The sequence below is a fragment of the Oreochromis niloticus genome, linkage group LG18 (genome assembly GCF_001858045.2).
Source record: "Oreochromis niloticus isolate F11D_XX linkage group LG18, O_niloticus_UMD_NMBU, whole genome shotgun sequence".
NCBI lineage: Eukaryota > Metazoa > Chordata > Actinopteri > Cichliformes > Cichlidae > Oreochromis > Oreochromis niloticus.
In genome coordinates, this window is record NC_031982.2 from 36152702 (window position 1) to 36180172 (window position 27471).

The following is a 27471-nucleotide window of genomic DNA, read 5'->3' on the forward strand; positions in this document are numbered from 1 at the left end:
GATAGCCTCATTAGCCGCACCGAGCTCATCTCTTTTTTGCTCCTGGTTCCTGGTGTTTCTACTGGTCATCTTGGCAGATTACACCAGACAACCAATACTGCCAATACAAGTCCCCAAAGTCAACACTTTATAGCGGGTAGTGAGAAATGATCATTTAGTTGTGATAAAAGTAGGAGCCCTGCGAAGAGCGACTATTCCGACATGCCGTCTCTTAACACAGATTTAATAAAAATGCATACTGCTTGTATCTATCTTAAAAGAGGCCTATGTTTTTCTTCTTGATTTTACATTTTAACCTTAAACAATGCATCTGAAACAGAATGATTAGAATGTACATTTTATGACCTGGATTATAGGTCAGGTTTTTTGGAGAGGACAGAAAAGTCCGAGGACCAGGACAAAATTCCGGTCGTGACAGATGGCGAGCCAACCACTTTGAGGACGATCCACCCCAAAGGAGATACACACCCACACACTCATACATTCCAATTACACTCACAAGGACCTTTGAGGTTGGCTTTTGCCAACTTAACTCTAAATTCTTAAAGGGCCCCAATGAGAACTTTTATTTTGTTAAGTGTGCACACTGTTATTTTATTTTGTACTTTTTTTCTGTGCGAGTTGGACAGTGCCTGTTGTGCCTTGTAACAATACAAGAGTGGCTACTCAAAAGTTAACATTGTGTCCAGGTCATTATTGCTGCTCAATACTTTGGCTCCATACGAATTTGGTGTCTTCTGATACTGGCCAGGGCCTCATTACGAGCCCAAGTAGTTATTGTGCTGTAATTCACCTTTATACCTTAAAGTTGGTTACACCAGTCCGTGAAAAAAAGTGTCAGACATAAATCGGTCCGTGGCGCAAAAAAGGTTGGGCACCGCTGGTGTAACCCAAATAAAATGAACGTATCACTTTAAGAAATGATAGATATAGCCCAACCTATCAGAATACACAGGTTCCAATATGTTTTGACCAATGGGAAAGGAGCCTGCCGCTGTGTGTCCCACCCACCTGCTGTGTGTCACCGCATGTAGCAGCTGTGTGTTTGCTGCTACATGCGGTGTAGTTGCGGACTGGCAGGAGAAAAAGAGTAGTGATGGTAAATTTGATTCTTTTTACTGAATCGAGTTTTGAATAAGTCACTCACCAAAATGTTTTTTGAGTCATTTGAGTCACCGAGTCAGTTGCCCAGAGAGTGCAAAAAATGTACATTTTCACTCAAACTTAATTTGTTTCTCTTTTCATTGGGCCGTTGTATTACTGTCATTAAAGAGTAAAAAAAACATGCCCTGTTACGTTATTTAGAGCCCCACATGCTCCAACTGAGAGACACCATGCCATTGTCTTTGGCCATGATGCACTGAGATTGGTGAGCACATACTGTATGTCTCAGTTTTAGTCTGTTTTGCACTTTATTGTTGAGAAACTGAATTCATCTGAATTGTTCTGAGTAATAATTGTTGCATATGCAGTAACTTAGTTCGATCAGTAAGGTGTAATGTTTCCATACTGTATTTGGAAGTGTTTGTTTTACAATTTAAAAAAAAAGATTGTTCCTGAGGTGGATTCCTCCAGTCAATGTAATCCTTCTTGTCTTCTACTGACACTACTGGCGATCTAGCAGATCGTCTTCTTCTCTTTCTCTCTCTGTCCCCTCCCCCCGTCTTGCCACCGTGGGGCTTTCAGCTGCTCTGCTCCTCCACTCTGGAATTCCCAACCTCCTGATTTAAGAAATATCTCTTCCTTCTCTCTCTTTAAGGCCCAACTCAAAACTCACTTGTTCAAAATAGCTTATCCCACATAACCTCTCCACTCTGCTATTTTAAATTTGTTTTATGTCTTATACTTTTATGATTGTGTAAACTGCTTCTTTTTATGTTGCTTTCATTATTCTGCTGTGTACAGTGTCCTTGAGTGTTCTGAAAGTCGCTTTCAAATAACATTTATTATTATTATTGTTTTGAATTAGATGGCGAGCCTTCCCGTGAGAATCTCTTCTTTTCCACTTGATGATCTGCTGCACCTTGCGGTGTGGTAGGACTGTATCACATGTGTCTGGGCCTAAACTCTGCTGCAGGTCCATATATCAAATGATTACTGTGGCATTACTGAGAGTTGAAAAACTGTCTAAAGTCTTTCATCTTTAATAAAATGATCAGTGTTCTGCTCTACCAGGTGTAACAATTGAGTTTAACATCCAGGCATCCATGAAAATGGAATTTATGACATTTAACGGCGTTAGACGTTAGCAGGAAGTTAGCTCGCTAGCTTCTATCTAAATACAATATAGCATGTCCTGACTGCGGGGTTTTGGAAACAAATTCAAACGTACAGCTCTGCTATAACTTCCAACATAAATGAAGACAAAACTAAACAGCAGTGACGTTTGTAGGGTTACTGAAGTTTGGCTAGCTGGTATATAATGATGTGTTACGTGATCGCTAGCGACACAGCTATGTTAGCATAATATAAACAAGCTAACTTTTTTTCCATTCGATAAAAGTTAACGTGAGTGTTCTCGGTGGTCAGGAACAAATGTAATCGCATGGCAGGATGCTGTAAAAGGACCAAACTTCAGCCAGGAGAACAAGTGAGATAATCCATCCACAATACGAGGTTAGTCATTCATATACTGCTGCATGGGCTGTGCTGTAGTTACATGTAAGGTTTTAAAAACTGAGCTTAAATAAATGATTAGCAGTAATAAAAGCCGAGGGAGGTCAACAGTGATCACTGACTGTTTTAGGAGCTTTTTGAGATTAAATAGAAGAAAATACAAAGCATTAAACATGTTAACAACACAAAAGCCATATTAAACGCAGACTACTTTAGGCCCGGAAGTAGGATTCGTCACCTCATCACTGAACAACCGGATAAGCTGTTGTGTAGAACATTCTCCACATGTGAAAGGAGTGTGAGATTTTCATTTGAAAGGACATTGAATCTGAATGATCTGTTTTCCGTAACAGTTAAGGAGTCAGGGTGCACCCAACACTGAAAACCCAAAGGTAACACTTGGCCAAATCACTATTTTAGTAGTTTTATGTGTTTTAGTTTTCTTTCATTTTTTGTAAGTTTTCTTTCTAGAGTTGTAAAGTACCTTAACCTGTGTTTGTAAAGCCTGTGGTTTATTTCACTAAAGCCGACTGGTTCTTTTGAGTAACATTCATGTCTCTGTGTGTCATTTAAACACAACCCTGTGCTGCTGTAGTCGAACCTATTGGCCCATTGATATATTCTTTTCAGCGATTCCCCACTGTGGTACAGTTGCCTTATTTCTTTAAGTTCTGCTAGTTTCTTCAGGTTCTTGTGTGTGGTTCTGTTTATAGTAAAGATTAAATAATTAATTACAATAATTAAAATAATTAGAAAACTTGTTTTCTTCAACCATTTCATTCCTGTCAGGGCAGCAGTTTCATCACAGCCCATAATGTTCAACCTTCTGCAGCTGAGCTGTTAAACTGGACAAAATAATAAAAATGGCTCAGACGTTCAGTTATTAATAAAGAAGGATTACATCTGCACCCAAAGGGTCATGAAAACATTCAAATATACATCGTAGTCTAATACAAGTGAAGCATTTAAATAAACTGCAAAGTAACTTAAAGTAAATGAATTATTTCCTGTCGGATCACGCACCATCAAACTGACCAAAGAGCCACAAAGTAAAACAGATGTTGTGTCCAAAAGTGTCAGCTGTAACTGGGACTGCTGCTGCACCACAACAATCCTGCATGTCGTGTCCACAGACATGACGTCTCTCAGGTTTGTGTTTTAAGATCCAATCAAATAAGATGATGCTTCATTTGAACAAACAGTTGTGAATAAAAATCCTTCCCAACATACACAAACTATTCTGAGATGTTTCTTGAATTCAGGACTTCTTACACATTTTTCTCCAAATGTCTCAAGTTTCAGACTTTTTAACTGTGTGAGTATCACCGACTCTCTGACTCTGTCTACATCGTTAATGTGACTTCTGCTTGTGTGACGTGTCACACGGCTCCCTTAAATCATTTTGGTTATAAAGTGTGTTAACCACAGGAGGAGGAGTGACTGAGAGCAGAGAGGAGGAGCAGAGATTCAGGGAGGAGCTGAGCTGTTACTGAACTATAGAAGAGAGAAAAACCTCCACATTCAACAGAGTTCAAAACAAACTTTATGTTCCTCAACATGCTGTCATTACATCACTGTGTGTTTCCTCTGATTCTTCTCACTCTCACAGGTATGCTCACCTACACAGGAAACTATGTTCAATTCAAATGATTCATTCATGTCAATTATTTATTGAAACAGTTCCAACATTTCTTCCTTCAGGTGTCAGCTGTGATCAGCTCACTCCATCCAAAGATGAAGAGTCCAGTTTAGAGGGCAGCACAGTTACTCTGACCTGCACCTATACCAAAGGTGCTGCTGATTATTTCTTCTGGTATCGACAACATCCAGGAAAAACACCAGAGTTCCTGATCTCTCATTTAGAGTCGGGAGAAATAGGAATACCACCCAGCAGCTCCAGACTCTCTGTTGGAGTCAGAAAGGATGAAACAAAAATGGATCTTCAGATCTCCTCTGCTGCAGTGACAGACTCTGCTGTGTACTACTGTGCTGTGAGGCCCACAGTGACAGGAAACACCAAAACTCTGTACAAAAACCTTTGGAGCAAAGACAACAGAATACTCCACAACATCCACTAGAGGGAGCCACACACTGTTAAACCTCTGATTCTTGTGTCATTGGACTGATGACAAAGACAACAGAGAAATGAAGCAGTAAAGATCAGAGACAGAGCTGCTGTGGAAGCACAAAACTATTTGATTGGCCGAGCTATTAAACTGCCCCCGCCCACTGAAGTTGAGCTCATCCAATGACATTATTTGTTGGTCATTGTGCTGCAGTGGAAGAACATTGTTCATGTGCTGTCTGTCTGGCTTTAATAACTCCAAAGACATGTTGCTGCACCTCTTTTTGCTTCTATCTCACATTATAGGTGAGTTTAAGAACAGGGATTAAAGTTTAGTTGAAGCTGCTGCATTAAGCAGATATACAGACTGCATTTCACTACTTTTCTTCTTTCTTTTTCCAGGACTCACAGCTGGAGACTCAATCACTCCTCAACAAACTGAAGTCACTGAAACAGAAGGAGAATCTGTCAAACTCACATGTAGCTATGAGACAACAACAGGTTATGCACGTCTTTTCTGGTACAGACATCATTCTGACCTTCAGGCTCCTCAGTTTATACTCTGGAAAGATGGACAAGGAGGCAGTAGTGAATATATTCCTGATAATCGATATAAAACCCAAACATCACGTTCATCAACTGATCTGACCATAACAGCCCTAACCCTGGCAGACACAGCTCTTTACTACTGTGCTCTAGAAACACAGTGATACAAAGTGTAGAAGAGGCTGTACAAAAACCTGAACACAGATATCTGACTACTCTTCAAAGAGGAGGGAAGTGGTATTCAAAGCACAGCTTCATATCAGATGGATTCTGCTAATTCCTGTTTTATCAGAGTCACTGTGGTTACAGCTGCTAATGAAACACTGTGGGAGGATTCACATGAGCAGCAAATCCACATCAACCACAAACCAACTGTAGGAACGTTCAGACACAAAGAAATTTTATTCCTTATTTAGTGATGATGTGTGTAAAAAAACATCAGAAGTCAAATAAAGTAACTAGTAATAAACTCCCAACATTGTTGGTGCATTAATGATGTTTTACAGCTGAGAGATTTACTTTGGTATTCTCACATTTTCTCCTGCATGGTTTAAACTTTTCGTTCATTGTATTTGAATCACCTCTTTGTGTTTTTTCTCGATGATGTCATAGGTACAGTTTCTCCTCTGTGTTCTGATTGGACATTTAAAGCAGTACCATCATTGATGGTATCAGATCCATTTCACATGTTGTTGAAGTTCAGTCTGAAGTCACTTTAAGTCTCAAAGCTTCACTTTAACCTGCAAAGACCAACAATGTTTCACTTCTTAGTGATTCTTCTCCCCACACTGCACCACGACACCGGAGATCAGGACTCCTCACTCTCCAAATTCCCAGTGTTAAAATTCAGTCATGAAACATTTTGGTCGATACAAGAAGATTCTTCTACTGTTTTCTCTTCTTCAGTTTTTAAAGATGAACATCATGATCCACACTGACACACATTCATATTGTTTGGTTCACTGGATTAAAACTGAGCCTCTGTTTTTTATTTATTCTTTGCTTGTTTCTCGACTCACAGTTCAGTCAGTTAAACCTGCTTCCTGCAATAGGAGCAAATATCCAATGAAAGCAGAGCAGCAGAAAGACGTGCTGAGTGTAAAGCTGTCAGCAGGGGGAATAACACAGGGCTGTGAATGAGTCCTGTCACTGTGATCAGGCTCCTCCTTCTAATCCACCAACTTAGTGTTGATGAAGACTAAACAGAGAGATCACAGCTTCTTTATACTTGCTGTAGCTCACAGTTACTCTACACTGCAGATATGACGCCTCTGTTCATCTCAGTGCTGCTGGCTGCTATGTGCCTCGGTATGAACACAACTCTGTTTCTTTGATATCAATCCAACATTGACATGATTCTTTAACAGCACACTGATACTGTTTGTTGGTGTTTTACAGAATGCAGAGCACAAAAAGACAACGTGCTGCAAGCAAAAGGAGAAGAGACTGCTGCTGCAGGAGGCACAGTAACACTTCACTGTCAGTATGAGAGCAGTGGAACTAGTAATTATCTCTTCTGGTACAAACAGGATGGAAACAACAGCCCCAAATTCATCCTGAGTCGTGTTAGTGGGGACCAAGGAGACACAGCAGCCGAGTTCAAGGAGAGATTTTCATCCACACTGGATTCCAGCATCAGATCAGTTCCTCTGAAGATCCAGAAGCTTCAGCTGTCTGACTCTGCTGTGTACTACTGTGCTCTGCAGCCCACAGTGACAGGAAACACCAAAACTCTGTACAAAAACCTTTGGAGCAAAGACAACAGAATACTCCACAACATCCACTAGAGGGAGCCACACACTGTTACACCTCTGATTCTTGTGTCATTGGACTGATGACAAATCTTCATCTTTATCTCCAACAGAAATCAAACTGATCAATAACAACATGATAAATGATTGATCACTGATCCCACAGAGGTGGTTGTAGGTAAAGTACAGACATCCAGGACTTGTTTCATTGACTTCTTTACTCAAAAGTGAAAAAGTGCAGAGTTAACTGAACCTTGTGCTACATTAATGTAAATGAATGATATCAGCACACAGGAACACAAACTTTATTTCAGTGTAAATCTGAATTATAATAAAATCACTTTCTTAGATTGAATCAGTGAAGTGGAACATGAGCAGAGAAAAAGGGGGAAAATAAAGACATTTCTATTTTCTGTTGGCTCCATTAGAGAGTGACTGTGCCTCTAACAGGAACATGAGCAGAGAACAGGGTGAAGTGGATTCAGCAGGTGGGAACCCTAAAATCAGCTGTAGTGGCTCAGTGTGGGCAAAAGAATGACAGCTCACAATCATTTCTGCTGAGAGCTCCAGTAGATTTGATTCAAGTACAGGCTGTGATCAGCTGATCTGAGCTTCACTGCTCTTTGTAATGTGAATTCAACCAGATGTGAGCAGCTGTTTGCGAGGATGCTGTCCGTGTGCTCCAGCTTCCTCCCACAGTCCAAAGACATGCGCTTAGTGGGGTTGGGTTAGCTGGTGATTCTAAATTGCCCATAAGTGTGAATGTGAGTGTGAATGGTTGTGTGTCTCTCTGTGTTACCCTGCCATAGACCAGTGACCTGTCCAGGCTGTGCCCCGCCTCTCGTCCTACAGTAGCTGGGATGGCTCCGCCCCCTAAATTGGCTCAGTGGAAGAGAATGGATGGATGGACGTAAGCAGATGTTTCTTGGCTGATTTCCATCCTCTACACTGACAGTACACTGATTCTGCTGTCTTTACTCTGCACTACACAGTTGGTGTGAAGGTGGAAATCAGTGAATGGATCTCAGCATCATCGGCTACAATTCATCTGAACTTCACATCGTTTCCTTCAAATAAAGGGAGTCACATGCAAGCTTTACATTTTCAGTTCATCAGATAACTCTAACATACTCTGGTGATTAATCCATGGATGGGGCTGCCTTACATGTGTTACTGTTTAGCCTCAACCTCAACCTACCCTACAGCTGCTTTGTGGAACAGACAGAGTGGAGTCAGGTTGGGGAGCATCCTCCAGCTCATGGAAGCTGGACAAAAAGACCAAACTGTTGATGAAATGACTTCACCTGAGTTTGTTTACACTGCTAGTTCATCAGTTTTCCCTTTTGAGTCTCTGGAGACACTGGTGACCTTTGACCTTTTGTACTTATTGTTATTCTTTTGATTCCTATCATAACTATCATTATGTGCTGTTATTATGTGTTGTTTTCTGTGCACACTCTGTGCTCCCTGACCGCCTTATGAGTCTTACGCTCTTACGACCTGTTGTAGGATTCAGGCCATCGCTCTCCACACCTCTGGTTCTCCAGTGTATATGTAGTTACAGATCTCATCACTCTCCTACTCCTCCCTTGCTGCTGACCTCACCTTCCAGACATTGTTGGAATGAGTAGGACAGATGTGGAGTCCGGCTCAATGGACCAAGCTGTTGGAACAACTCTTCAACAAATGGAGAAACACAAGAGATGTGACTTTAAAGCTTTTAGTGACTTCAAGTGAGCAGCAGCAGCAACCATAGCTTTGTGCGAGCGCTCTCTGGGGACGTCTCAGCGAGCTGCTTTTCTACAGACAAAGAGGATGTGTGTAGCATGTTGCATATCACCCTGGGACAGACGTGTAGGAGGACTTTCTCAGGAGTTGTATCTCCTGGGAACTTGCTGTGCTTTCGGTTACATGTGATAAGAGCCACGACACACCATTCTGACTTCTCACAATATTTCATGTGTTAAACAAAGATGTTGTATCATACATAATACGTTTTTCTAACACCTGCTTTAACAGTCACTGTGTTCTGGTCACATCTTCCTCATAAACCAACACAAGTGGAGGAAACTCTCTCATCTCCCACACACTCTCTCATGGCAGCTTCAGCTATCACAGCCATGTCCAAAACATAACAGGATACATTCAGTGATCCCAGTGTTAATAACAGTGTAGGAACAGATTTATCTCTAAATCTCAGAGAATTATTATTTTTATTAGTAATTCAAATACTCTCCTCCAAAACGTTTCAGTCTGAAAGAAACACATATGCAACAAGAACAGCTGTAAAAACAACCAGCAGATGTTTTGCTGTTCATAAAGACTCTAAACAGGTTTCTCTCTGGCTCCACCCACTGATGCTGAACGCAGCCAATGAGATGGTCTCTTTCTGCAGACCTCCAGCCTGATGTTGAGGAGAAGGCTGTGCAGCAGAGAGGCTGCTTAGTCTTTTCATTCTGCTGAACTTTGTTCATCTGCTGTGTGACTTCAACACCTGAAACATGTTCCTTTACCTGTTTGTACTTTTCTCTCACTGCATAGGTGAGTGTTAGAACACAGAAAAGTCTCATTGTGACAAGATTTGATCAGAGTTATTATTAGCAGATTTCTTCATCTCATTATGCTCACAAAGAAAGAAAAAGACTGACTGACATGAATCATTCATTTGCAGCTTTGGGCTCCATGAACAGCATAAAGCAGGAACGTGCTGAAGAAGCTGTTACAGAGCGAGGAAACATCAACCTGACCTGTACATATGATGGTTCTATCAGCAATATCCAGTGGTACCGACAATACCAGAGATCCAGACCAGAGTTCCTGCTCTCCATCACAGAGGGAGGATCAGTTCATGAAGCTGTGTCGGGATTCTCAGCTCACATTGACAAAACAGAGAAACGTGTAGATCTGGAGATCTCCTCTGCTGCAGTGACAGACTCTGCTGTGTACTACTGTGCTCTGCAGCCCACAGTGACAGGAAACACCAAAACTCTGTACAAAAACCTTTGGAGCAAAGACAACAGAATACTCCACAACATCCACTAGAGGGAGCCACACACTGTTAAACCTCTGATTCTTGTGTGAATCAGAGGTTGTAAACTTCTGTAGTTAGTTAGGATGGAGTTAAGAGAGCTTTCAGTCATCAGACATTCATGAAGAAAGAGTTTTAGAGGAAACAGTAAAGAAGCATCAGAGTGTTCCTGTTCGAACAAACTGGAGGTATTTTTATAGGATATTGAAAGAAATGAAAAGTGTGTAAATCTCCCATTAAACCAGTACAATCTTTCTCTTACTGGCACCTTTAGTGAAGCTTCCAGCAGAGGATCTGTGAGGCGTCTGTTTCTCAAACTACAGACTCTCATGTACGTGTCCTCTTCCTCAGTGTGTATCAGTGGAGTTTCCCATAGAGCCAGTTAGTTTGTGGAGAAGGTAGTTCTCATCGGTGTATTAAACCTTCATCAGCCTTTGTTCAGAACAAGAACTCTGCTAAGTTTCACAAGAAACTTCTTTTGTTTTTGGGTCATTTGAAACTAGCCTGGATCTGACAGAAGCTGATGTTCTGCACACAGTTTGTTAAATGTATTGTTTCTTTGAGCATCAGATCATTCTCAGCTACACCAACGAGAACTGGAAAGTTTTTACTCCTCATCAATGATCCTGTAAAACATGACAAAGTTGAATTATGTGGCACAGAGCGGCATCTGAACACGGGAGCTGTGAGTGCTGAACAATGGCCTCCATGTGCTCAGTCTTACCTTATGTTACATTATTGTTATTAAATATTAAATGTAAAATAAGATTTTGTTGGAGTTGATTGTAATTTTTATGGAAGAAGCTTCTGTGATTTTCTATTAGGTAGAGATTTCTTATGGTGAACCAGAAGGGTCGCTGTTACACAAAACTATTTGATTGGCTGAGCTATTAAACTGGCCCCGCCCACTGAAGTTGAGCTCACCCAATGACATTATTTGTTGGTCATTGTGCTGCAGTGGAAGAACATTGTTCATGTGCTGTCTGTCTGGCTTTAATAACTCCAAAGACATGTTGCTGCACCTCTTTTTGCTTCTATCTCACATTATAGGTGAGTTTAAGAACAGGGATTAAAGTTTAGTTGAAGCTGCTGCATTAAGCAGATATACAGACTGCATTTCACTACTTTTCTTCTTTCTTTTTCCAGGACTCACAGCTGGAGACTCAATCACTCCTCAACAACCTGAAGTCACTAAAACAGAAGGAGAATCTGTCACACTCACATGTAGCTATGAGACAGATGCAAGTTATCCTTGGCTTTATTGGTACAGACATGATTCTGACCTTCAGGCTCCTCAGTTTATACTCTGGAAAGGAGCAAAATCAGACAGTGATCGTCAGTATATTCCTGATAAACGATATGGATCAGAAACATCTTCTACAACAACTACTCTGACCATAACAGCACTAACCCTGGCAGACACAGCTCTCTACTACTGTGCTCTAGAAACACAGTGATACAAAGTGTAGAAGAGGCTGTACAAAAACCTGAACACAGATATCTGACTACTCTTCAAAGAGGAGGGAAGTGGTATTCAAAGCACAGCTTCATATCAGATGGATTCTGCTAATTCCTGTTTTATCAGAGTCACTGTGGTTACAGCTGCTAATGAAACACTGTGGGAGGATTCACATGAGCAGCAAATCCACATCAACCACAAACCAACTGTAGGAACGTTCAGACACAATAAAAACTGTCAAACATCCAAAGCTGCTCATTTACACTATTTTATATTTAGTGGATGAGGACATGCAAAAATGCAGCAGAAGCAAAATAAACAGAGTAACAGAGGTTTATCTCTTTAAGGTAAAATCTCTCACATGAAGCTAAAAGTCCAACCAGGAAGACCATCTCATGCTTATTCCATTTATTCTCTTTGAACTCATCACATCAGATGATGATGCTCTCCTTCAGATTTGGTGAAAACATCACTGTCCTGCTCTCATTTTTAAGTGTTTTCCCCTCTCAAAACATAAAATCTGAGTAGAAGAAGTTATATTTTTTACTGTAACAAACACAAACATGTTTAATGAATCATATTTCATAACTTTAAATGCAAATTTAAATTGTGAATTTTAAAATCCTATGCAAAGGTTTTGCAAACAACAAAGTTACTTGCAGCCATTTACCTTTTCATTTTTTGATTGGTCGACATGGTACATTTTTCCACCAACACCAAAGGGGTGATTTTTTGTTTTGTTTTTTGTTTTTTTTTTGCTCATAAGCAGAGGTCTCGCTGCGCTGTCCTTAGACAAACGTGACGAAACTATTGAGGAAAAACAGGCGTATATAGTGTTTATCATGACTCTGGTTTTACGTGGCCTATCAACACAGTTTATAAACTGGTATATATCACCTTGTTGCTTTGTCTTTAAGTGGTCATGTGATTGGGTTACCACGACTACTTTATTCTTCCTCAGTCAAACAGCAGCACTCGTGTGACTCCAGGTGTTGTGCCAAAAAGTGATCGTCGGGCAGAAAGTGATTACCGTCCGCGGGAGCGCACAGCTGCTTAAAGCTGTAGCGCCCAGATTACGTACAGCTACATCTGTGCAACTGATATAAGATGCTGTAAGATGAACACAGCTTCAACCATCTGTTTGTTGAAAACTAGTAATGCAACCGCACCACATCCAAAATCTAAATCTGTGGATTTCATCCTTGGTAAGCAAAAAAAGGTCATCATGGCTCCCGCCGCATCTCATGGAAAAGTCTCTTTTTAAAACTTGTTTTATTAGTTTTATTCTTTAAAATGTAAAAATTAAATTATCTGCAACATTCTCTAACTGGAAGAAATTTGTTTAACATTTAAACCTATTTTCTGCACATTCCTGCACATAAAATAAAATAATTTTTTGTGTTTAGACTCACTCTTTCAAATAGATGCAAGTGAAACACAGCAGAAAATAAATAAAATCAAAGACTAGCGGTCCTGTTGCTCTATTTTCACCTGTATAGTAGGCGGAGGTTTTTCAATTCAATTCAATTCAATTCAATTCGATTTTATTTATATAGCGCCAAATCACAACAAAAGTCGCCTCAAGGCGCTTTATATTGTACAATAGATCGCACAATAATAAATACAGAGAAAACCCCAACAATCATATCATATGACCCCCTATGAGCAAGCACTTTGGCGACAGTGGGAAGGAAAAACTCCCTTTTAACAGGAAGAAACCTCCGGCAGAACCAGGCTCAGGGAGGGGCGGCCATCTGCTGCGACCGGTCGGGGTGAAGAAGGAAAACAGGATGAAAGACATGCTGTGGAAGAGAGACAGAGATTAATAACAGATATGATTCGATGCAGAGAGGTCTATTAACACATAGTGAGTGGCTGGAAAGGAAAAACTCAATGCATCATGGGAATCCCCGGCAGCCTACGTCTATTGCAGCATAACTAAGGGAGGATTCAGGGTCACCTGGTCCAGCCCTAACTATATGCTTTAGCAAAAAGGAAAGTTTTAAGCCTAATCTTGAAAGTAGAGATAGTGTCTGTCTCCCGAATCCAAACTGGAAGCTGGTTCCACAGAAGAGGGGCCTGAAAACTGAAGGCTCTGCCTCCCATTCTACTTTTAAATACTCTAGGAACAACAAGTAGGCCTGCAGAGCGAGAGCGAAGTGCTCTAATAGGGTGATATGGTACTACAAGGTCATTAAGATAAGATGGGGCCTGATTATTTAAGACCTTGTATGTGAGGAGCAGGATTTTGAATTCAATTCTGGATTTAACAGGAAGCCAATGAAGGGAAGCCAAAACAGGAGAAATATGTTCTCTCTTCCTAGTCCCTGTCAGGACTCTTGCTGCAGCATTTTGGATTAGCTGAAGACTTTTCAGCGAGTTTTTGGGACATCCTGATAATAAAGAATTACAGTAGTCCAGCCTGGAAGTAATAAATGCATGAACTAGTTTTTCAGCGTCACTCTGAGACAGGATATTTCTAATTTTAGAGATGTTGCGCAAATGGAAGAAAGCAGTCTTACATATTTGTTTAATATGTGCATTAAAGGACATGTCCTGGTCAAAAATGACTCCAAGGTTCCTCACAGTGTTACTGGAGGCCAAGGTAATGCCATCCAGAGTAAGAATCTGCTTAGATACCATATTTCTAAGATTTTCAGGGCTGAGTACAATAACCTCAGTTTGATCTGAATTAAGAAGCAGAAAGTTAGCGGCCATCCAGGTCTTTATGTCTTTAAGACATTCCTGCAGTTTAACTAATTGGTGTGTGTTACCTGGCTTCATGGATAGATAGAGCTGCGTGTCATCTGCATAGCAGTGAAAATTTATGCTATGTCTTCTAATGATGCTGCCTAGGGGAAGCATGTACAATGTAAATAGAATTGGTCCTAGCACTGAACCCTGTGGAACACCATAATTGACCTTAGTGTGTGAAGAGGACTCTCCATTTACTTGAACAAATTGGAGTCTATTAGATAGATATGATACAAACCACTGCAGTGCAGTACCTGTAATACCTACAGCATGTTCTAATCGCTCTAATAGGATATTATGATCAACAGTATCAAACGCAGCACTGAGGTCTAGCAGGACAAGCACAGAGATGAGTCCACTGTCAGAGGCCATAAGAAGATCATTTGTAACCTTCACTAAAGCTGTTTCTGTGCTGTGATGAGCTCTGAAACCTGACTGAAACTCTTCAAATAAGCCATTCCTCTGCAGATGATCTGTTAGCTGTTTGACAACTACTCTTTCAAGGATTTTTGATATAAAAGGAAGGTTGGAAATTGGCCTGTAATTAGCTAAGACAGCTGGGTCTAGGGATGGCTTTTTGAGTAAAGGTTTAACTACAGCCAGCTTGAAGGCCTGTGGTACATAGCCGATTATTAGAGATAGGTTGATCATACTTAAGATCGAAGAATTAATTAATGGCAGGACTTCTTTGAGCAGTTTTGTAGGAATGGGGTCTAAAAGACACGTTGATGGTTTGGAGGAAGTAATTATTGAAGTTAACTCAGAAAGATCAATTGGAGAAAAAGAGTCTAACTTAACATCGATGGTATTAAAAGTAGCTGTAGATAATATTACATCTGTGGGGTGATTATTGGTAATTTTTTCTCTAATGATAAAAATTTTATTTGTGAAGAAGTTCATGAAGTCATTACTAGTTAACGTTAAAGGGATGGTTGGCTCAGTAGAGCTCTGACTGTTTGTCAGCCTGGCTACAGTGCTGAAGAGAAACCTGGGGTTGTTCTTATTTTCTTCAATCAGTGACGAATAGTAAGATGTTCTGGCTTTGCGGAGGGCTTTCTTATAAAGCAGCAAACTATTTCTCCAGGCTAAATGATGATCCTCTAAATTTGTGACACGCCATTTCCTCTCCAGCTTACGAGTTATCTGCTTTAGGCTACGTGTTTGAGAATTATACCACGGAGTCAGGGACTTTGGATTTGAGGCCTTAGTTTTCACAGGAGCTACAGTATCCAGAGTCGTACGTAGTGAGAAGGTAAAATTATTAACAAGATAATCAACCTCTGTTGGAGTAGCGTTCAGGTAGCTGCTCTGCTCTATGTTGGTACAGGGCATTGAAGATGATAACAGTGGGTGGATTATATTCTTAAACTTAGTTACAGCACTTTCAGAAAGACATCTACTGTGATAAAGTCTACTCTCCACTGCTGTGTAATCAATTATTGTAAATGTAAATGTTATCAGGAAATGATCAGACAGCAGAGGGTTTTCAGGAAACACTGTTAAATGTTCAGTTTCTATGCCATATGTTAAAACAAGATCTAGAGTGTGATTAAAGTGGTGGGTGGGTTCTTTTACATTTTGAGAGAAGCCAATTGAGTCTAATAACAGATTAAATGCCATGTTGAGGCTGTCATTTTTAGCATCTACATGGATGTTAAAATCACCCACAATAATTATTTTATCTGAGCTGAGCACTAAATCAGATAAAAAGTCTGAGAAATCAGAGAGAAACTCTGTGTAAGGCCCAGGTGGACGATAGATGATAACAAGTAAGACTGGTTTCTGAGTTTTACAGCTGGGGTGGACAAGGCTAAGCATCAGGCTTTCAAATGAATTAAAAGTCTGTCTGGGTCTTTGTTTGATTAATAGGCTGGTGTGAAAAATTGCTGCCACACCGCCCCCTCGGCCTGTGCTTCGGGATTTCTGGTAGTTAGAATGACTCGGGGGTGTTGATTCATTTAAACTAACATAATCATCCTGCTGCAACCAGGTTTCTGTAAGGCAGAGTAAATCGATTTGTTGATCAATTATTAAGTCATGTACTAACAGAGACTTGGAGGAGAGAGACCTAATATTTAATAATCCACATTTCACTGTTTTACTCTTTGGTTCAGATGTGGATACTTTATTGTTCTTTCTTTGTGATTTTTTATGTTTAAGTTGTTTATTGCTGGTTTTTAGTTTGTTTTTTGTCTGTTTGGGAGCTGACACAGTCTCAATGGAGATGGGTTTTTGGGGGGGTAGCAGGAGGAGAGAAGCTGCAGAGAGGCGTGTAAGACTGCAACTCTGCTTCCTGGTCCCAACTCTGGATAGTCATATTTTGGGGAGTTTAATAAATTGGTCCATATTTCTAGAAATGAGAGCTGCTCCATCCAAAGTGGGATGGATGCCGTCTCTCCTAACAAGACCAGGTTTCCTCCAGAAGGTTTGCCAATTATCTATGAAGCCCACATCGTTTCTGGGACACCACTCAGACAGCCAGCAATTTAAGGAGAACATGCGGCTAAACATGTCACTCCTGGTCTGATTGGGGAGGGGACCAGAGAAAACTACAGAGTCCGACATTGTTTTTGCAAAGTTACACACCGATTCAATATTGATTTTAGTGACCTCCGATTGGCGTAACCGGGTGTCATTACTGCCCTGGTGCAGGTGTGCCGCAGCGGTCAGTGGAAGAATGCAAGTTTCTCTGTGAATTTCCCTGGTAGCTACTCGGTGCTTGCTCATAAGTTTAGGGGTTTTTTCGCTGTAAAAAGAAGTTTTCTTCCCACGCAGTGAACAGTGGACACTAATGTTTTTGTCACTTTTTATGGAATCAAACTCAAAGTAAGGTCAGTACTTCCACGCTTTAAACGCTGCACGCTCATACTCTCTCCCGCACTCGATATATTATCCATTGTTGATCTGCAGACAGCTGTTGCCACGAACGTTGCACTCGCTTACGTCACTGTCATGAGACACTCTCGCAAAAAATCACGTTTTAGTAACGCAGTAACGCAGTAACGCAGCGTGCTTAAGGGAAAGTAACAGTAATCTAATTACCGTTTTTACAATAGTAATCCCTTACTTTACTCGTTACTCGAAAAAAGTAATCGGATTACAGTAACGCGTTACTGCCCATCTCTGATCATTTGTGAGCATTTGTGCCGTCTACTTGCTGCAGTATCCCCCTATTCTCTGCAGTTGTGATTTCTCTTCCCTTTGACCTTCACTAAGTCTTCACTTGAGCTTTGAATTTGAACAAAAGTTTTTCCGTCATATCTTCTCTTCATCTTTCACTGCTATAACTAAATGCAGACACAGATTCTCTTTATCTCTCACAGGCTGTCAGTGATCTTCAGTCTGTTTCTGACTTTGTTTCTGCTCACAGTCAGAGGGAGCTGACATATTTAACATGAACACAGATCATGAAGTTACAGAGTTATTCTGTCTGTTCTGACTTAAAGTTGTTTATGATCAAAGATGAATGGATCTTCAGATCTGCTCTGCTGCAGTGACAGTGTAACACAGTAAGGGGAATTATTGAAAAGAATATATAAATGGGCCAATAGGTTCGACTATAGGAGCACAGGGGTGTGTTTAAATGAGACACAGAGACAAGAATGTAACTCAAAAGAACCAGCCGACTTTAGTGAAATAAACCATAAAGTTGACAAGCACAGGTTAAAGGCACTTTACAATGGTAGAAACTTACAAAAAATGAAAGAAAAGTAAAACACATAAACTACTAAAATAATCACTTGGCCAAGTGTTACTTTTAGTTTTCAAAGTTGGGTTTCAATGCTCAGGTTTCAATGTTCGGGTGCACCCTAGTAACCTGACTCCTTAACTCTTATAGAAACAGATTATACAAATCCAATGTACATTCAAATGGAAATCTCACACTCCTTTCACATGTGGAGAATGTTCTACACAACAGCTTATTATTCAAAGTCCCAAATAAAAAATGTCCAAGGGGTACAGTCCAAAAAATTCCCAGGGTGTGAAAGAAAGTAGAAGTGAGAGAATGTCAGTTAGTGGTCTCATGTATAACCAGCTGTGTGTGAAAGTGTGAGTGATACAGTCCTACCACACCGCAAGGTGCAGCAGATCATCAAGTGGAAAAAAAGCGAATCTCAGTCTCTCTAAGTCCAGGTGGGAAGGCTCGCCATCTATTTCACCCGAGGAATCCACCTCAGGAACAATTCAGCATACAAAAAAACCCTGACCTGTCAACGGACAGGGTCAGAAGAGGAATTCAAATATTAATTATGCTGTTCTAGCTATAATTCACAACTTAGGATTTTGTTGACATCATATTCGACATCAATTTGCAATTAAAATACTCTCAAATTTGCAAAAATAAAACAGCTCTCTTACATAAACTATGCATTACTGCAATATATTGTCAATATTCTCTTTTGTACATTGCAAAACACTTCTTCAAATGTAATATGAAAACATTACAACTTATAACCAAACTAAGGTATTGCATATGCCACAATTATTAATCAAACAATTCAGATAAATTCAGTTACTGAAAAATAAAGTGCAATATGTGCTCACCGATCTCAGTGCATCACAGCCGAAGACAATGGTATGGTGTCTCTCGGTGGGAACATGCGGGGCTCTAAATAACGTAACAGGACATGTTTTTTTTTCTCTTTAATCACAGTAATACGACGTGAAGGAAAATAAACATAAGTTACGCTTCTAGTGTTACCTTACTTCTGGAAGCAGACTGAGATGAACTTTCAGGCAGTTGATAACAACTAGAGCTAATGAAGGCTAACAGTTTAGCTTCACACGGTACTTTCTACAGTTACCAGAAAACTGCAGCATTCGCCTGTTTACTCACTTTGGCTACTTTTAACATGAAAGGTAGCAAATAACCAGCGAACTGATGTGCAGCACAGTTGGTTGCAACTTATATCTAATACTTTTTCCAACTTAAAAATGTCAGTCTCTCAGGGATCACAATTTTGCAGCGCAGCTCTCTTTTTCTCCTGCCAGCACGCGACTACACACTAGTGATGTGTGGATCGATACCGAAATATCGATTCCTCTGATACCAATCATTTATGTTCTAGAATTGATTCTCACATTAAAATTAAAATAACATTTTAGCAATTTAGGGTAAATTTGTAGTTTATCATTAACAGGAACACAGTGGAAAGAAACTATAACATTCGGATTGTCTACATTCAAAGGAACTACTTCCTCTTCCGCCTTTCATAGTCATGTGTGAAATACGGCTGTATAAATGTCTCGCAGTCGCTGGCGCGCGCACTCACAACAATGGCTGAGCATAATTGGAGTCATGTGCGGACGTATTTTACCTTCACAAACAGCTGAGACATGGTTTGCATACGGTGGCAAAAAAGTGAGGTGTTGTGGCCATACTAGGGAGACATTCAAAAAGGCTGTTGGGGGGTGATAAATTCATTTTACAGTGTTTATTTATTGGATAAAATACGTTAAATGTCATTATTGGCCAGCCCGGAAACAGCGGGGGTGTCCAAATTCAGAGGCTGCTTCCACCTGAGTACCCAGAAAGCCGGGTCGTACGTCACGAGCTCCCTCGGTGGAGTGAAACGCTGCCGTCTGCTCCTTGCTATCTAAAATATAACCTGGCGCTGGCGTGAACTCTCGACCGTCTCACACTTCTGTTTAATCAGTTTTCTGTTTGATGTTTATTCAGCTGTGTGAAAACCCCGGAGGAACCCTCCCGAGGGATTAATAAAGTTAAATTTAATTTAATCTAATCTAATAACTTTAATCTCAGCCAAACCGATTTACTCACGAACAAATAAAACACTGAAAAAGCCAAACAATATCATTTTTAAGTTATCAAAGTGACTTATATATCATGTTTAACCCGAGTAGCGAAAGACCGCTGGGGTTTGAAAATGATGTGTCAGTCGGCTCAGATATTTGAAGTTCACACAGCTACAGTCTCACCTGAAAATATGTTAAAATTCGGGATTCTCCTGGAAAAATCGGGAGGGTTGGCATGTATGGTTGTGGCAACATCACTAACCTTGTCAAACATCTCCGAGTAAATCATATCACAGAATATGACGAGCGTATGTTGAGGCGAACTGAAGAGGAGGAGAGGGACAGCAGTGGCGTGTCCAGCGGGGTGGCCTGGGGGGGGCACAGGCCACCCCCCCAACCAGACTGGCCACCCCAGGTGCCACCCCGAAGCTAAAACAATAAAATTCAATGAAATATCAAATGTACGATTATGTTTTCACAGTGAAGTTCAGATAGCCGAGTGTAAGTGAATGCAGCATCGGCTTCTGCATGAGCATCATGTTAGCAAAGGAAGGAGAGCCAAGCACGAAAGAGGCACCGCAGAAAACAATTTTTCAGCGAAAGATGAACAGGTTAACATAGCTGGACTGGCCATCAGCCGGGCTGATGACTTTTTTTTTTTGTAAATGCATGAACAATGAGAGGTGGTGGATTGTCCAGATGCTGGCCGATGTGTAAAAATAACTCAGTTGTTTGGTGGTGGCTATGGCGGAGCTTCCACAGAGGCCAGCAGGTGGATGAGGGAAGGGGAGGCAGGAGGAGGAGAGACCCGAGGCGGCCGCTGGTCCGAGTGTCAGGTGAACTGAACTTCAGGTAAGAAGTTATGACCTGCAGTCTATCTGGGTCAGATATAAACCAAGTTTAGGTGGAGTTTATTTTCGTTGGTCTGACTTTTTACAGTCAGTTACAATAACTCGTACTGCGTGCTTAGGGTTGCCAACTCCCTGAAAAATAAATAAGGGACACCTGGTGGCCAGGGCCGGGCTACCCAGTTGTCTTCACCCTTCCCAGTGTGGTGAATTTTGTAACTCTTTTTTTGTGTGTGTGAAATTATTTTTTTAACCATTTGACTTGAAGTTGATTTAAGTAGATGCATATTCTTTGTGATATGACCACATGGGAAACAAATGATCATTTAGCCATTTATTTTTAGCTCAAAATGACAACATTAACACAATAAAACAGGTCTCTATCTTAAACAGAAGCCTGTCATGCTTAACTTTTGAGAATATAAGTAAATCTTTCTTTAAAAGAACTCTGTCCTGCTTAACTTAAAATTATATAAATTAATAGAAAACAATAGAACGAAAAACATTCTTGTGCACATTTAGTGCTTTTAGTACAATTGGCTTCAGTTGAGGTATTATTTCAGCTTATTTCAACATTATCCTCATCCCAAATCTTTATATTGAAATACAGAACAAAATTTCATCTTAGATTTAACAAAGCGATGGATAACAGGTTTATTTGTATAGCGTCATTACTACACTGGAAAATTAACATCATAAGATGTATAAGAATGACATATATTTCAATTGTTTTTACAAGGTAACCAAAACTAAGACAAATAAACCTACCAGCAATGAAAATGAATATAGCGAACAGATTAGAGTTGATGCACTCACGTAGAGGAACTCGATATGATCAAGGTCAACGGGCTGCTGTTAGAAGACTGCTCCAGCCTGTTATGAAGGTGTTGGAAAACGTGCGTTGCTAAAACCACCTAAAAGAAGAAAACAATAACTGAATTACTGCTGTCATATGAAATGCACCGAAGGAACAATGAACTAAACCGTGTAGAAATAAATAACAGCAAATAACAATGTCATGAAAATCTTTTTATTTTGAATAAATTGTAAATACAGTTGACAAACTAATTATTTTTAAATATGTTCTAACCTGTGCCATCTTGCTGTATATTTTAAAAATTCCAACTATTTTACTTTAATAATGGGAATAAATGAACCCACCAAAGAGTCCCAGGTTCTCCATGCCGGAGGGAGATAGACCAAGGTCCTCTTGATTTACAGTCGCCTGTTCAGTAAAACAATTAGACAGTTTTCAAAGATTTGCACATTTCCCTAATGCCGGGCTTACACTCTGTGATTTTTGGCCCATTTTGAGCCGATTTTTGAGTCGTGCGACCGTTTTGGCGATCGGCCCGATTTTGGCCTTCATCGTGCGTCGTGCATCGTGTAGTGTACGTGGGGTAACGAGAAGCGATTAACACCTCACGACCAGCTCCCGATTATCAATCGCTTGGTCGCGAAGATTTCAAACCTGTTTGAAATCCTCGCGACCGTCGTGAGGGCGTCACCGCAGCCACTCACACTGCGCACGCGCAAACACATAAATGTCGGTGAAAAAGACGGAGTAGCACAGCAGTGCAGCGTGTGATCTGGACACAAGCGATGGAGGCACTTGTAGAACTTTGGAAAGCTCATCCAAGCCTTTTCGATGTGGCCTCACAAAATTATCACGACCACAACAACCATGAAAAGAGTTGGATGGACATTGCTGCTCAATCACAGCTGCCTGATCAATGTTTTTCATTAGCAATTTAGCAAAGTTGATGGTGGTGGTGTGAGTCTGTGTGAGTGAGAGACAGAGAGGGAGAGCGAGTGACAGATTTTCTGTTATAACCTTCATTTTATGGAGGCACAGTGTGAGCACTCAGGTCGCATCAGAGCATCGGGCCGTATAGTGTGAGACCCTGCATCGTGACCTACGAACTTATAACCCCTGCGAGTCAATCGTGCAGTTTAAGCAGAAGCTGAATAACGTGACTGAAAAAATCGCACAGTGTATGTCCAGCTTTAGGTGTACTGTCGTCCGAGACTTGCACCGCAGTGTCGGCGTTTGTTTCCCTGTTGGCCATGCTTCTTGTTGTGGTCATCTGTTGTCTTCCGGTATTTTCTCCGTAAGCCACCTTTCCTGGACCAATGAGATAAGCGGTAATCTGAATTGTCATACTCGAATTGTCATAAGTGTGCCGTCAGCTCATTGGTCACAAAGCAGGGAGGGGCTGGGAATTATGTTTTCAAACAAAGCGTTAATTCCATTAAAAGTTATAGACTACTTTTGATTCTCACTGTATTACGGGACAAAGTGCGTCCCTTATTAGCTCAATACGGGACGTGTACTTTTGTTTCTAAATATGGGACGATTCCGTTTTTTAAGGGACGGTTGGCAACCCTATGCGTGCTAGCTAGCATGACGGAGTTTCTATACAGCTGGGTGGGTGCTTTGATGTTACTGAGAGTGAACTTTATTTCATAAGGTTAGTGTTAATAGAATGTCAAATATAATGTCAGTATTATCTTTTAATTATATAGGTTTACTTATGATAGAATGCTGCATGTAATCATTTGTGTTTAGAAGTATGTAGTTGATAGTATCCTGAAAGAATGTCTCATCCTAGGAAGCTTGTGTAGTTCCAGAGTGTTCTGACTTTCACACCCACATCCTAGGAGCATGGGAGAGGTCATACCTTCTTTTATTGTTTTATGATAGGATAAACGTATCTATATCTGTTTTACTCTAAGTGCATTTTGTTTAGATGAACTGCTGGACTTCCAGGCCAGCAGGTTTAGGAAGTCATTTTATGGGTTCACATACACACACATACACACACCTAAACATCCACATTCCAATGTAAAGAACAAACACCCACTGATGTATAAATAAAGAACAGGGCAGTGGCACGGCGCGAGTCTCAAAGCCCGCACTTCTGTGCGAGTTCTGTGGCTGCCCTTGCTTGCAAGTAACTAACTGCAGTGTGTGTTTCTCCTCTCTGATTCTCAACTGAAGAAGTGTTTTAGAATAAATCTCCTGACATTTGTTTTGGTCCTTCGAGCCGGATCAGAAACATCAGAACTGTTATCTGTGACTCTGTTCCAGGATCTGGCACACTGTTTCCTGACGCCGTGGAGCCAGCACCGAAGTCTGTGCACAGCCCTCTTAGAATTCGGGTCCGGACTGGTGTTTATAGTCTGGTCCACGGCGGTGGGATTCAGTCTGACGATCCGAACCACCAGTGAGTCGCCTGAGGGTGAAAAACACTATTTTGATATATAAAACCGCAGAGAAGGTTTTAAGAAATGCGCAAATAGGTTTGTTGTAGCCGTAATTACTTCGTGAAACGCGTAAAATAGGTTAAGGTTCGCCGAAAGGAACCGAATTAGACTTAGGTTTGAGAGGTAGCCGTAATTACTTCGTGACAAATTAGCGCGCAAATGTCTGTGTGTGTAAAAGTGTTGCTGTGTTTGTGTGAACAGTAATCTGCATTAAGCGTAAGGTTGCTCAAATACAGTACGATGACATATGAGATGAAGTAAAATAGGCAAATATTTTAACTAATTACATGCATAGAGGCACTTGACCTGTTTGAAAAAATGTCGTCTTATTATGAGCCATTGTTGAGATATAGAGCACGCCTGTGAAAAGAACTATTATGCTGAACCCTGTGTGAAACAGCTGAAAACTACATGATGGAGAAGCTGAGTTAAATATGAAAATGTAAGTCTTTGCCACTGTGGGCAATGCACACAACCACTGTGTGAGGTTGAGTTTCTGTCTCTTCTGAGCTGATGAGCAAGCTACACATTATCAGATCAGGAGCTGGCTGAGAACTCATCAAAGAAAGGGGAAGAGAACTATGATAACTCGAGTATGTAGCGTATCCGTGAGTTCAGCTTCTTCTTTCAGATGCGCAGCAGTTTTCCTGGATCTTGACTCATGTGTGTAGAGTGTTTATAGCATCAGCATCATGTTTCTGTTTATTTGATTTGTTGGGTTGAAAACTAACTAGATAAACTTGTGATCATACTTATGGATCACCATGGCACATATCATCAGCCATATGATTTATTTATGCAGATGAAAAAATGAGTGTGAATGTGTCTGACATCGCAGTGTGTGTGTGCGCTGTGTAAAAGTAACTTTTAAGCCTCCAATTGTGAGAGCGGTGATTCTGCAGGTCACTATGCAAAAAAAAAAGTGTAGAGTAAAGAAGAGGAAAAAATTTACATTATAGATGAAAAAAAAAATAATCATAGGAAAAAGGTTTTGTGTTTATCAGCCAAGAACAAGACAGGAGAGTTCCAAAAAAAAAAATAAAAAAAATAAAAAAAATAAAAAAAAAACAGAGAGAGAGTTCTGTGTGTTGGTTAAGCAGTGATGATGATAATGAAAAATGTCTTAGTTTTGTCACTTTCAGATGAAAAGCAGACCTGGATCAATTTCCCATATGCAGCAGTCGGAATAAAGTTATAGTTTAACATCATTGGAAACATTCGGGCCAAGTTTCTGGCTAACTTATTTACAGCACCATGTGTCCCTCGACCTCGCAAGCGAGCTCTCACTCCTCCCTGAAGACAAGGAATGCAGTTCCAAAGAGCAATAACATGGCAGATAAAGAGACAGCAGCAAGTCCTGAGCAAAGAGTCCCAGCAAGCAGCAGCAGTGTGGACAAACAGCAGTGGAGAAGAAGAGCAAACCATCATCCTGACTGATTGGATGAATGACACTGTGTTTCCAACAAGCTGCAACTTCACTGTGCTTGTGAAAAGAACGTTTGAGGAGAACTGAGGAGACTGTTGGAGGTTGACATTTGCCACCTTTGGAGAAAATGGCAAGAAGAGACAGTGGAACACAGGACAAAGCTGAAGGAGAACTGCCGGCTGTTGGACTGTTGAAGTGGGAGAGGACAACAGAGTGAGAGCAGGAGGTGAGAACACAGAGGAATGCTGGTGTTTAATGTGGGAAATCAAAATTTGGGTTAGCAAACCTGGGGAAAAGAAAACTGACTGCTTAAGTGGAAAATTGTGAAGGAGTCTGAAACACTGCAAAAAGAAACATATACAAAATTACACACACAAGCAGAACATGCATTAACCCTACTAACACAAACACAAGAGAGCTCATGAAGATTAGGCAGCATCTTGAGCATGTGGGTCTGTTTATCATCTTGTCCAAGTCACCTGGTGTGATGCAAAGACCAGTGGACTCACAGCACATTAGTTAAGAAAGGATCAAATAATAGCAGAGAAGTGTGTAGGAAAGGCAGCTTTAAGAACATGCCCTGCTGGAGATGCAGCTCCACAGACATCGATTAAACCTGCCTAATAACACAAACACACATGAAATGAAGATCAGCTTGTTATCTCTCATCAGTGTTAAAATAGTGTCAATTTAACAGACGCTTGTTATCAAATGCTGAATTTATCCAATGCTGACAGTTAACTCTCTGGGTTGCAGGACAACAGTTTAATTTTGTGGGAAAAAACAGGATTCTGGTTTGACCAACCAGTGATCAGACAATAAATTTAGTTGTTAATATAGTAAATTGGGAGATGCTTTCTGCCTGATTGATGCAGCACAAGTAATTTACTGTATGAGGGAAATTCTATTTTTGTGATAACATTTTGAACATGCATTTCTGTTGTCCTGTCAACTTAGTGGGTTAATAGCTGATATGCAAATTGGTTGATGGTTCTTAGATTAATGAAAGGTGACTGAATTCTAGCACGAGTGAATGGGATGTGTTGGAGTTTGTTAGAGTGGAGACTCTAAAACACTGAGTTTCCTGTTGTGATGTGCGAGTGAATCCTGCACCCAGATACACAACTCTGAATACATAAGAACAAACGTTTTTTGCGAAATGCATGACGACATGTCACATGTTTTATGATGACGGGGAAAAAGGAAAACTAAATAAAATCTGTGGCCTAAATGAGTAAAAAGTACAGATGAAATTCATAGCTAATGAGACATGAGGCTTATGTTGTATGTTGTGTGGCTGATGGTTGGTTTTGAATTAATCTAGCTGATGATTTTTCTTTTGTTGTGAAGTTGAGCCTGCCAATTAATATGATGGTATGATAAATCATGCTAATGGTATGATTTACCCTCCTGAGATGAGGAGCATGTGTCATGACTTAACGAGGCCTTTTTATTTTGATACTTTCACAGTGCACTGAAAGTTTTATTGATAATCTCTGTTTGAGCAGATCTGCACGATTAGAACAGAAGCGCTATACGACGCGTCGTCGAGAAAATTGTTGCAAGTGAGTTTCTCCAAAAGATTACAATGGGCTCTGGGGAAAGCCACTTATATGGGACAATTAGAAAATAGGTCCCTACCCAAAAAAGGATTAAGCGAGATAATCCAATATAAAGTTCTTCTTTTCTTTTTGAAATGACGTCATTTTGCTGAGAAGTGGAAATGAAAATGCGACAATAATTTCCACTGTCAGCAAAGAAAGAATGAATGAATGCATGAATGAATGAGTGAGAGAAAATAAAACTGACTGACTGGTAAAAGCGGACAGAAGCTGACAGACTGACATCACTGTGCGAAGTTAACCCCCACCTGACAAAGGTGCAGATGAATCTATGTGTGTTTCTTTTTACAGGAGCAGAAAGATGACAACAACATCGAGGTTGCGTGAGCTTT

At 40.6% G+C, this 27471-nt stretch overlaps 1 protein-coding gene and 1 gene segment (V, D, J or C); one reads left to right on the forward strand and one right to left on the reverse strand.

Moving 5' to 3' along the window:
- LOC100704393 (zinc finger protein OZF) overlaps window positions 1-27471 on the reverse strand; it is an 883579-nt gene that overhangs the window by 627026 nt on the left and 229082 nt on the right. The window lies entirely within an intron of this gene.
- Window positions 6283-7221, forward strand: LOC109201828 (T cell receptor alpha variable 19-like). The segment is given in 2 exon segments: window positions 6283-6535; window positions 6626-7221. Coding segments are annotated over 2 exon segments (435 nt in total).